General features: G+C 46.1%; 1 protein-coding gene across 1 annotated transcript; it reads right to left on the minus strand.

Moving 5' to 3' along the window:
- Positions 1–100: 100 nt before the first annotated feature.
- On the minus strand, positions 101–12,774 carry ints3 (integrator complex subunit 3). Its single transcript, XM_037474030.2, has 29 exons — positions 12,427–12,774; positions 11,756–11,839; positions 11,586–11,669; positions 11,393–11,506; positions 8,207–8,291; positions 8,044–8,110; positions 7,575–7,716; positions 7,380–7,509; positions 7,195–7,292; positions 6,582–6,773; positions 6,409–6,496; positions 6,172–6,251; positions 4,957–5,048; positions 4,763–4,869; positions 4,490–4,609; positions 4,266–4,395; positions 3,573–3,627; positions 3,383–3,486; positions 3,056–3,220; positions 2,782–2,935; positions 2,601–2,669; positions 2,447–2,522; positions 2,175–2,288; positions 2,058–2,106; positions 1,791–1,958; positions 1,607–1,707; positions 1,460–1,532; positions 1,231–1,387; positions 101–1,158 (listed from the first exon to the last, which is right to left on the minus strand). The coding sequence occupies exons 1-29, from the start codon at positions 12,508–12,510 to the stop codon at positions 1,081–1,083; spliced, it is 3,060 nt and encodes a 1,019-aa protein (XP_037329927.1). The 5' UTR covers positions 12,511–12,774; the 3' UTR covers positions 101–1,080.
- Positions 12,775–13,052: the final 278 nt, after the last annotated feature.

Here is a 13,052-nt window from a genome sequence, read left to right on the forward strand (position 1 = left end):
TCGAATCCAGCTCCACATTGATGCGAGGTTCCGGTGAGACTCGTTGAGGACCGGAGGGGCCGAACCACGCGTGCTTTCGTTATATATAACATGTATTACGTCACATCAGAAATGTTTTATTGCAAAGATCACAACATCACCTTTTCTCCCTCCGATCTCAGAGACGGTGGCCCGTTCATAAGGTGGATCAAAGCCAGGGTCGCCAACCGTCCCGTTATTACCCGGGACATCCCGAATTATGGGCAGTTTTGATTTGTCCCGTCAGGGACAGCTCCGGTCAAACCAGTGTCCCTGATTTGGGGTCGGGAGAGTTGGCAACACTAATCAAATCCCACTGACCAAGTTTGTGGGATGTCCTTATTAATGCAGTTGCTATGGTAACTGGCACAGCCCAGGGGTATCATGCCGTCTCACTTCAGCAATGACCTTTCTCTATTTAATTTTTTAAAATCTATTTAATGAAACCCTTTTCAACATTACAGTGTAGTTTTGAAATAAGAAATAATACCCCTCAGAAGTACTGAAATACAGAAAACAGGACCAATGACCTGAAATCGGAGAATCAGAAAAACCGACACATACCAAGGTCAACTCAATTTTTATGTTTTTCACTTTGACAAACTGTTAAAATGTATTAAATGACAACCTGATGAACCGACGATGAGATTTTTTCTGCAGCGAGACAGAGAGGACAGAGCTGCTTATAACAGCAGGAAGTCCAGATCCTCCACAATAAGAGTCCAAAGCGCCCCCACCCTTAAAAAAAAAGGGAAAATACAAAAAGGGCGGACAGAATTACCCGCAAACAACCACTCTTTCATTGCATTTCATCATCATATTCCCAGCATTAAAATCAGTCTGTTGGTTCCCTCCTCCAGTTGCATCATGGGAGAACTGCTAATCGCCACCCGGCGACCTAAGACCCGCCAGTCTCCTCCGTGGAAACGGCATTAGTCTAATTGTGTCCCAGCCCTGCCCCTCCCACGGCGGTCAGTACATGTCATTGGGAGGGGGCGTGGCCTCTTCCAGGTTTGCCGGCAGTTTAAGTGGCAGCTGGCACGTGATTGGTCAGAGCATCCATCAGTCGCTGTCCGAGCCAACGGCCGACGAGCCTTTCCTCTTCCTCTTGGGGGCTTTGGGCTTGGAGTCCTCCTCTTCCTGAAACACAGAACAAACTATTGGTCCGACCCGAAAACTCAAGGATAGCGGAGGGTCGAAGGTCGTCCGTACCGAGGCGCTGCTGGAAGCGGACTCCTCCTCGTTGTTGGTGGGCGGAGCCGCTCCTTTGCGAGAGCGAGGAGACGAAGCGGGAGCTTTACGGCGAGACTTGAGAGGTTTTGACTGAGAGTCCTCGTACTCCTCCGCTAGAGCAAACAGGTCGCTGAACCTGCAGGAAGTGATGTCATCAGCCCCTAGAGTGATGTCATGCCCCACCGTGTGTGTGTGTGTGTGTGTGTACCTCATCTTGTGTGCCTCGTCACAGCTGGCCTGAACATGCTGCAGAGCCTGAAGGATCGGAGTCTGAGTAAAGACTGACAGACACAGACAATCAACCCTTAACAATCAATCAATCAATCAATCAATGTGAGTGTGAGTGAGAACTAACAGTTGTTTTTGGTGTTGCTCAGGCTCAGTCTCAGGTTGTCCATGTGCTCTAGGATCTGTTCCAGGGTCAGCTGAGCCAGTTTACTGCTGGAGCTACGAAGACTGGAGACAGAGACAGACAAGTTAGTCTTCAAGAGGACAGCGACATTCTCAGTCTCTCAGTCTCTCAGCCCGTCTGTCCTCACCTCTGTCTCTTGCGGGGCTGGTTGTTGTTCTTGATGAGCTGGGCCTTGATGTGTTCCCCCAGTGTGTCGTCATGTTTGGAGGTCCAGTGTCTCAGGATGCTGGTGGTGAACTGGTCCTCATGATGGCATGGACGACTCAGGACCATCTTCACCATCTCCTCACTGGGCCTGAGACACAGACAGGTCACAGCATAGAGACAGGTCAACAAAGAGACAGATGGGTCAGAGACAGGCAGACATATTCACACTGACAGACAGGTATCTTACTTCTCTCGGCGGAGCTGCAGCAGCAGACAGGATAAGGCTTCTGGATGTTCTGCAGACAGAAGAGACAAGTGTGAAGATGTGTCCCGTTAGAGGACAGACGGCGTCTCCTGGACTCACCTTTATACTTCAGGTGCTGCAGGATGGGGATGATTGTCTCCAGAGGGATGCTGTGGGCCAGGAACAGCTGCCAGGTGCTGTACTGCTCAAAGGTCTCCCAGTCCAGGGACTGAACTGTGGAAACATTAAAACTCATGAGGACACGTGATGATATAAGAGAACACAGTAGGACATGTAAGGAGCAGGACCAGTGAGGACTCATGGACATACATGTCCACTGCAATCAGATGTGTGTGTGTGTGTGTGTGTGTGTGTGTGTGCGTTCGTCTCACTGAGAATGTTGAGGACAGAGTCTTTCCTGAACATCACCAGGGTCCCCATCATCACATGACACATCAGCTCCTGCAACTACAGAGATGAGATCCTGGTTACTGATCAGGGGACACGGGCCATGAAGGACATCTCTTAGGTCAGAGACTCACTCACCTGTGTGGAGTCGATGACGGCCACGATCATGTTGAGCAGCTCACCGCTCCTCAACGTCTCATCTGGGAACTAAAGGGAAAGATCACAAGACGTCACGACACGCAGGAGACCTCAAGTCACCGTGTGTCACCGAGAGGCCTCAAGGGTCCTCGGGATTGTGATGGTGGTACCATCGTCGTACCTCAGAGTAGATTGAGGGTGTGAGGTAGCAGAGCAACCGGACGTCGTCCTCCTGACACGCCTTCATGTCCATCATCAGACAGGTGTGCAGATCCCCGAGAGCCGTTGCCTGAGCAAAAGACTCGTACAGCATCATCTTACCGTTGGCCGCTTTACTGTTGACACACACACATAAAGCAGGTGGGACCATGCTAGTTAGCCAGCCTGCTAACTCCACCAGCGTGAGCCAAACTGTGAGTGGGCGGAGTTTCCCAGCGCTTGTACTGGCGCCCCACCTGGCTTTGAGGTAGTACAGCAGGTGATACCCAATCTTGGGCTGTTTCTGGTAGAATTCAGCCAACATGTCGAGCAGCACAGAGAATCCGCTGTTATCCTCCTGCATGGTGACCAGGTTCCTGAAGACCAGGCAGACGGGTTTGGACACTGACTCCTCCAGGGACCTGAGAGACAGTCCGGGGGCTAGTTATTAGACCTCTTAAGAGAACATCTTGCTATCAGCGTGTTGCCTTGTTTGGAGTTACTTCAGTGACAACAAAATATTGACACGCTACACCTACAAAAGGTAAATGTTTAATCAATAAGATGTCAACAGCCAGTCTTACTCCTCTGTGATCTCATCTGGCAGGACGTCTCCTCTGAAGTGATCTTTAAACAGTTCAGCCAGACAAGACGCCAGAGCAGACATCTGCTCAGAGTCAAAGTCCTCCTGCAACACCACACAACAGTACACAGTGGTACACAACAGTACAAAGTAGTACACAACAGTACACAGAATGATCCAAGACAACTCACCTCGAGGATGAGATCCACAATTTCCTGCATCACTTCACACTGGGTCTCTGTGTCACTAAGGAACACGATCAATAAGTATTGACTTGGTACATTGTAAACAAACCCAAAGGATATAATTAATTACATCACATGTCATTTATCTGATGCTTTCATCCAAAGCGACTTACATCGCATCATAACACACCAGCAACCTTGCGGCTCCCAGTGCATCACACTACTCCATGACCACCATCACCATTAATCAGTACAGGGGCTCATCCACAATGCAGCAGCTCCACTGGTCTTCAACCTCCCTAAGTTCTCCCACAATGCTCCACTCCTCCTCTCTTCACTGGTTACCAGTGGCTGCCTCATCCAGTTCAAAGCCCTGGTACTCACGTAGCATGCTGTGAATGGATGGGGTCCAGTCTCCATCCAGGACCTGGTGGAACCCTCCATCCAGACATCAAGCTGCTTGTTCCTCACTGAGAGCAGAACACTGGACTAGATCTCCACTCTTTGCTGTCCACTAACTGTAGCACTTAAATTGTACTTATAAAGGATCTCAGCACTTTGTTGTTTCTTGTTCTTCTGGTTTGTTTCCTTATGGTTGAAATGCACTTATTGTAAGTCGCTTTGGATAAAAGCATCAGCCTGATGACATGTGATGCAAAAGTCCTGATTGATAAAGGATCAATAAACACCACGTGGTACCTGGTCTTCTGTAGCTGCTGGACTTTCTCTTTCATGGTGTCGTCTAATTGGTCGAGCCACGGTGTGATGTCAGTGGGCTCCTCCACCACAGCTTCTTTGATTGGATGAAACCTGAACTCCCTCTTTTTTCCTGCACAGCAATTGGTGGAAAGCCAGTCAGCATCACTGGTGGAACTAGTTCCACTGGATCATTCAAGTAAAACTAGTCCAGATTGGTTCTTCACCTTTGTTGTGGACCTCCTCCTCATCGTCACTAAAGGCCGCCTCTGTGGTATCATAGCAAACATCCTCTTTGTCCAAAATATTGTTATCCATCTCCATGGCAGCGGCCTCCTCCAGTTTGACTGCAGGACACAAACATCAGTGCATCAATGAAGGATTAAAGCACTGCAGTATTAAGAGAAACAGTACAAACAGGCAGTATTCTTTTTATTAGACCTACAACCTGTGAATATCAATGCCCTCTGTGTGTGTTTGTGTGTCTGTGCATGCGCTACCTTCAGTCGGGGGGGAGGGCGAGCTGCAGAACTCAGGGAATCTCTCTCTGAGCATCGACCGAAGCTCTCGGTCCAACTTTGGATTATCAAACAGCGGAGCGAGGTGACTGAGAGAAAGAGAGAGAGGCGCTGATCAATAATCACTAAGTGTTGGATTGTGTGTGTGTGTGTGTGTGTGTGTGTGCGCTTCTCACGCCAGCACTCTCTTCTCCATGATGAAGGTGAGCGAGTTGAAGACGCCCTGACGGACCTGAGACTCCAACGGAGGGAAGAAGTGAGGAATGATCTGAGGAGAGGTGACCAAGTTAGTGTGTGTGTGTGTGTGTGTGTGTGTGTGAGGGGTCTGAGACAATCTTATATTCACTATTAACACACACACACACACACATCATGGATTCGTTGTGATGAGCGATGTTCAGAAAGTACAGGTTGCTCCTTGATGTATTTTTGCAATGTCAATTTGCAGTTGTGCTTTAAAACAAAGGCTTGGAAATTAAAGCTTTTTAAAGCTGTTTTCTAATCTGATTGATCGAAAAAATAATCAACCGATTAATGGATTATCAAAATAATGGTAAGTTGCAGCCCTAGTTATATGTGTGCTCTCACATGATGATTCAGTAGTATGGATGAAATCTCACCAGCATACAGAAGGTAATTCAACCTTTCAGATATACATGTATTTAAGCAATAAGGAACAAGAGGCTCTACTTTATCGTCCAATAACGTAACATTTCGAGGGTGTTGTTAGGCCCTCGAAATGTTACATTATAGAAGATGAAGTACTGCATTTTTCTTTCATAATACGGTTATCAGCTACATCTTAAATAGCTGCCATTCAGCACAAAATAGCCACCAAACGTTGTGTATCTCATTTCAGTAGCACAGTGAAAATAGTCCCCGTAGGTGTGTTGCTATGCAACAGACAAACAATAACAGTTTGCATTGGCCCAAAGCACCGAGCTAAAATGTGACCGAGTGATCAATGTAAAGACACCTTATGGCTCAATAACACGCTCTCCCCGGATTATACAAATGTTTAGTATGCACTGAAGTATTCGATATGTATATGACACAGAAGTATACGTGTGTAAGAGCCATTTTTGTCATTGTTTGTTTGTTAGCCCCACCCCTTAGGGAGGTCGGGGGGGGGTTTCAATTAGGCCGCAATGGCCGTATAATCAGGGGGGTTACTGGGCACAGGTGTTGGGTGTTGGAAGGGAAACATGAACGATTGGCATTGGTATGAATGTGTATATATGAAGAAAAATAAATAAATAAATAAATATATATACATATGCACGTCCATAGGGTGCCAGAGTGTGTGAAGAGTGCTTCATTAGTATGTGTGTCTCAATAGTCCTAATCGCCCCCCTTGTGTGTGTGTGTGTGTGTGTGTGTGTGTGTGTTACCCTGCACATGAAGTCCAGCAGTGTAGCAGTGATGGCAGGATGAGGTTTCATGGAGTGATGCATCACCAGGATGGCTGGTTCTGACACACAAAACACCACCGGTCAAGAAATAGCATATTTCAATACATTTTTAGTTATATGTATCAGTTACTATTAATTATGTCAGATGCATGTATTAGCTGGTATTTAGTTAGTATTAACTAGTACTAAGTATTATTAATATAAGTGATGAGTCACCTATGTTCATGATGCTGTCCTTTTCAGGATTGAAGAACAGCCAATCATAGAAGAGAGCCAGTTTGGCATTGGAGGCTGCAACGTTTGACTGGAGACAAAATGTAATCATTCAATAGTTAGGTTATTGATTTTAAAAAGATGATGATTGACAGCCCAATGCCCCGCCCCCTTACTGTGCAGGTGGTGAGGAGCCAACCAATGATGGCCCAGCGGGGAAGGATGTCGGAGCTCAGAACCTCATTGGACGGATGGACCACACCACAGATGTAGCGAATCAAATCACAGCGCAGTGATTGGCTCTCTGCAGTGGACAGGTACTGCCTCTGGAACCAGTCCTGGTAGCGCTTCTGCTGCCCGAAACGCACCTGGACACATTTACATATAAAGGTACCGTTAACGGACTTTTTCAGTAGAGATCTCTACCAGACGGCCCAGTCGATAACAGCAGAGCTGTAACCGGAAGTATCTTATTAGTATATCAGAGTATGCAAGCTTGAAGTACTACGAGCTAAAAGACCCAAAATGTATGATGTTATGAAACTTGATTATGTAGAACATGTTATGATTAGAGTGTGTACGATATTAGATGACAAAATGTATTATGTTATAACCCTTGTGTTATTGATGAAGTTAGGGTCTGGTTAGGTTCAATGACGCCGGGGAGGAAGGTGATAAAATGCAAAGCAGCGTTAGCGGCTGCAGGCGAAGTGAAAGGCACCAGCTGGGCCGCTGTGTTCTGATCGAGTTTAGCCCCACAGAATACTGTGTGTGTGCGCTGGTAGGTACCCTGGAGGTCATGAACAGCAGCTTGGTCTCCATGTCCGGTGTGAGACGACAGGCCAGAAACTTCCTGGAGGTGCGAGCGGTCAGCAGCTGGAGAACACCTGAGTACATATCACATTACAGGTGAGGCCCCCAACCTGAGAGGGTAGTTTACCAGTACAGTCCGGGTTGTGGTTAGCGTAGTTTACCAGTGAACTGAGGGCTGAGGACTTGTGGGTTGTGAAGCAGGTCCTTCCACACCAGCTCCATCTCTGGGATCCGAGCAACGTTCTGCATCAGACGAACCAGATCTCTCCCGATGATCTGACACTCCATGAACTACACAGAGAGACAAGGTCGTCACGGTAACCGCCTGCAGAATCAAGTCAAACTTCCTTCCTTACCTTCTCCCTCAGCATGCAGATGCAGTAGTCAACCTCTTTCTGGCGCAGAATCAGCAGGTTGGGAGCTCCGTGGTCAACGATGAGGCGGAGGTAGGTGTAGACCGACATCGCTATCAGCATCCCACTCTTCAACACCCATTCCCTGCGATCAGGACAGTGTTCACAGAGCAGTACAGACCCAACTAGACCGCTCTCCAAGGATGACTAACCTAAATCAATTGAGTAGATGTTTGGTAAAACCAATGATGACACGCAGTAAAAACATGGGACCCTCCTATTGAACGGTAGGGGAAACAAATAAATAAAGCGGTAATTGCTTATACGTATAGTAGCAGTTCAACTATTTGTTGTAAATTGGTTCATGTAAACAAACCTAAAACCAAAGCTATTAGCCACTGCATCAAGGTTTGACCTGCTGAGCAAACTCAGAAGCACGTCACAGGTTTACTGATTTCAAAGTGAAACTCACTTTTGGTCCAGCAGGATGTCGAGGACGCTCTCAGCCAGCCAGAGGTTCTTAGTGGAAATGTCTCCCCCTGCATCAGTGCCACCAAATGAGAGGATGGGTCCACTTTAATTATATACACACACACACACACACAGGTATACATATATAAACATGTGTATCTGACCTGCGATCTGTTTCAGCAGCGTCATGACGACGCCGTCTGCCCCGATCACTCCGCTCTTCACCAGCTCTCTGACCAGCCACACCAGCTGTGAAACATCACAGCTCAGTTAACACCTGGGCTCCGTTTCAAGGAGGAGGTTCAACAAACTCAGAGACAAACCCGTAACTCTGAGTTTTGGGTTCAGATCAGCTGTTTAGATTTGGTTCAATCAACTCAGAGTCAGCGTTTGCACTGAAGGCAGCATGAATGGAGCCGTGATACAACGAGTTACCATGACAACGACCACACACAATCGGTCGCACACGTCCCCCCCGTTGAGGTGTAAATATTAATGCAAGCGTTTGAACCGTGATCAGAACCAAAGCAACACGCTACTGCAACAAAAGACAGAAACAAGGCTTAATATTTAATGTACAAACTCATCATAAATCACACATGTGACTGATTCACTGTGTTAGAACACACTACACACACACCATGCTCATATTTAACCACTAGAACACTAACCGGTCCAATGGTACTGGACCTATAATGTGTTTTATTCCTCTTTAATGGTTCTTACTGGTTTGTGTCCAGGGAACAAAGACGTTTCCTCACAGCTCTGCAAACAGCAGCTTTACTAATATTCTCCATCACGTTGTAAAGGAAACGTGATACGACACAAAGAATGTGCTGTGATGAGAGAGCACGTCCACGATGGGGGACGTTAGTCATATGAGGACAGGGAGGTTTGGACATATTTGATGGACTGAAGAAACTAGTATTTATCTGGAAAAGAGAATAAATCTGATCAGGGCTCAATATTCTCTCCAACGTTTAACCCTGTGAAGTGAAACCACTTCTTCATCAACAGGGTCGTCCAGAAAAGGACGTCCATGTTCCAGAAGACACTTTAGTCTTTAACGTAACAGGATCTTATTTTGTTCATATGTGGAAACTGATTCAGAGGATGAATGAATGAGGAAATGAAAGCGCGCTGTGTCATTGGCTGGCTGCTGTCAGGGGGAGGAGCCTGTGAAAGAACACCTGCTCCCGACCAGGGGCCTGTTTCAATAAGGAGGTTCAACCAACTCTGAGTTAAAACTTGAACTCTGAGTTGACTTACCCTGAGATGGGAAACTCTGAGTTTTCGGTTACAGAACAGCTGAAATGAGTTAGTTCAATCAACTCTGAGTTGACCTACTCTGAGTTAAGCGCGTGGACCACAACTATAAAAAGCCATTATCAATGGAGCGCAGATATTACGAGTCACCATGGCAACAGCGCCAGACAAAAAGAGGTCTTCATATTTTTCACCAGCAGAACTGGATGTGCTTATGCAAGCATATGGAGAGTACGAACATATATTTTAAAAAAAAAGCAACACGGCTGCAGCGGCGAAGGACAGAGAGTTAGGAGAAAATAGCTGCTCGAGTCAATGCGTAAGTTTACATTTGATTTACTGTTATACAGTGTTGTGTGTAATTAATTTCTATGTAATCTAAAAACTGTAATTTAATTCCGTAATTTAAAGTAAAATCTGATGTAATTGCATTAAATGCTGCATAAACTATAAAGCAATTCTGTATAAAACAATAGTGGATTTAACATCAAATTTTAAAAGATATATTTTTTCAAGAATAATTCATGCAATTGTATAATGTTTATTTGAAAGCATTAAAAGTGCAGTTTCTTGTCTCTCCTTGTATTGTTCAAGTGGTTGAAGTTGATATGGGATTTAGAAAGTAATTAGTAATAAGTAGACCAATACTTTCTAGAGATAGTCATTATTACATTAATCTAATTACACTGTTGAAGAAGCCAGTTGTAGTTAGTAATATAAGTGACTTGCCCAACTGTTATAATATCAGAAGTGAAACTGGAAGAAGAGTGTGTTATTCAACCTAATTTTAATTTTCATGTAGGTGCAATCTTGCACATTAATACTGTGGATGGACCTCCTGTTGACATAGTCCGCTTCATTTTCGGAAGGTGCAATGATGGGAATATGTGTGCCATCAATGCATCCAACCACATTCGGAAATCCTAAAAGGAATTCTATTATTAGTTTACTTCCAGGGGTCGCAGCAATATGCTCTTAACTGAACGTCATTTATCAGGTTAGCCTCATTTAAACCGATTTATACATCACTGACCTGCAATCCTGTGAAACTCCTCTTTGATGGCTTTCACGGGTTTGTGCCCAGGAAACAGCACAAAAATTTGGAGAAAGCGCTTAAGAGCGAGGCACACTTTCCTTACAACTCTGCAAACAGTAGCCTTACTGATATGTTCTGCATCCCCAATGTTATACAGAAAACTACCATTTGCAAAGAAACGTAATGCAACGCAAAGCATCTGCTCGGATGTTAGAGCACGGCCGCGATGGCTGATGTTTCTGATGTAAGGATGGATGAGATTATGGATGTATCTTATTGACTGTAAAGAAAAACGGTACCGCTCAAATAAAAATGAATATGGATATGACAAAAAATCCACTCTGGGTCTCAAAATCCTCTCCCGACGTAAATGCAACTCCCTACGGATTAATGCAGCCTCTTCATCCACAGGATCGTCCATAAAAGGACATGCCATTTCATTCACTTGATTTGATGCGCTCTGCGTGACTGAAATGTGCGCAATGAATGAATACCGAAAGAATGAATGAGGTGATTAAATACCACTTCCTCTTTAAAAAAGGGGAGGAGACGAAATAAACTCGGGGTTTCCCGAAGAAAACCTGCTCCCGACCAGGTTAGGTTCACAGAGTAAGTTGCCATGGTAACTGACTCTGAGTATAAGTTACCTCTCTTTCTGAAACAGGCTTGACTTACTCTGCTTTCTCAGGTTTAACATACCTCCCATTCTGAAACAGAAAACTCAGAGTTTCCCTCATTTCAGGGTTAACATACTCAGAGTTTTCACTTAACCTCCTTTCTGAAACAGGCCCCAGGTGAGGTTCACAGGCTCAGTTACCATAGCGACTGACCCTGAGCTTTAGTTACCTCCCTTTCTGAAGCAGACAACCAGAGTTTCCCTCATCTCAGGGTGAACAAACTGAGTTTACACTAAACACGCTTCTTCAAACGGACCCCTGGTGTGTATATACATATATGTGTGTGTGTGTGTGTGTGTGTGTGTGTGTGTGTGTGTGTACCTGTATACCAGTGTTTGTTTACTTGAGTGTGTGTGTGTCTACATGTATACCTGTGTTCTAGGGACGTCCTGCAGCTTGAGGAACTTCTCCATCAGGATCTGGTTGATCTTCACCAGAACCACATTCATCCCATCTCTGTTGAGCAGCGTCAAGTCTCTGTAACACTGTCAGCACACAAACTCAGTGATGTCACAGTGATGTCACAGTGATTTCGTATATTAATAATAATGCGTAGTATCTCACCCTCTGTGCCTGGGTGGGCTCTGTGAGGACAAGAGAGAACAGACCCAGACACACTTCCTCGTGTTGCTGTGGACCTTTACAAACCTGCAGGACAGTATTTGTCAGTGGTAGCAGAAGTAACAGTCACAGTACTTTGTACTAGTAGTAGTACTGCAGGGGGCGTGTCTTACGTTGGCAGTGAGTGCGTCGTTGGCTTCTCTCTCTGAAAGCCCATTGGTCAGCGCCTGGACGAGACCAACACAACGCTCCAATCTCTGAAACACACAACCAGGTTTTGGAATGTTCTAAAATCTTTAGAGCACCTTCAGTGTTTCCCAAGGGTTTACAGCATTGTGGGGGTGGGAAGGTGTGTTTCTTCATCATCTTATGAGGCAAAGGACCATCTCATGTTAGAAGATACTTCCTCATCTCAGACGAACAAGCTGGTGGAATCTCAGTAGTTATTATTGACAGAACGCGCACATGTAAACAAAGCTAGTACACATGTATACTGTCAGCGTCTCCATCTACTCATCACATGTGAAGCACGAGCACCGCGCATGCGCATCTTTCAACTTTTGGTCTCATCCATGTTTACGTAGAATTAGCATGCTAGGCTAACTGTCCGCGGACCGAGTGGCTTCATGTCACCGCACGCCCCCCGTCGCCCCCACCAACACACGCACGCACACAGTAAGTAACGCTACGCTAGGCTGTGCTAAGCTAACGATGCTAGTCGTGCTAACTAGCATACTAGCCATCCTGTAGCTCCATCCAGTCGCTTTGAAACCGTTGCCCGGCTCGCTAGCTGCTAATGACTCCACTGTAACCGGGCTACCGCCGTTATTCCCGGTCAGCCTACCTCCTCCAGCTCGTCCTTAGCGTCCAGCTGAGTGGAGACCACTAGCCGCCCCTGAGGCTTCGCTTTTCCCGGCACGGTCTCCATCTGCTCCGGCCGCTGCTCTCCGGGCCCCACGGAGCTACGGAGGACCGGGACTCCGGGTTATAACGGTTTTTTACCGGGGTCCCGGTGTACGTGTTGCTCCCGGAAGTGTTGGAGCCTCCGTGTGAGACGGTTCCGTCGGTAAAGGGGTGTTTTTCAAAACTTCTCTTCGGTGCTGCTTTCACTCTCAGTCCCGCTCTGTCACACCGTCCGACTACAAGCTACACAACGGACATGCGCACTGACGTGACAACATCTGACCAATCAGCTGACAGAGATCTCTGAGTGACGTACGTACGGGCCTTTGACAAGAGCGGAAACCTACAGCCAATCCTGAACTGCTAGTGTGAACCTCCAGTCGATGACCGCCATTTATAACTGATTTATGACGTAGACGGAGTCAATTCAAATTAATTTTATTTTGTATAGCCCAAAATACTCACTAGAAGTGAGTTTAATTTTAGTGAGAGGGCTTTCATGCAAAACCCTCTGTCCAAGAACCCTAGCATCGGCACAGGAAATAAGGAATAAACCTCGAGAGTATG

Source organism: Pungitius pungitius, chromosome 17, assembly GCF_949316345.1.
Source record: "Pungitius pungitius chromosome 17, fPunPun2.1, whole genome shotgun sequence".
NCBI lineage: Eukaryota > Metazoa > Chordata > Actinopteri > Perciformes > Gasterosteidae > Pungitius > Pungitius pungitius.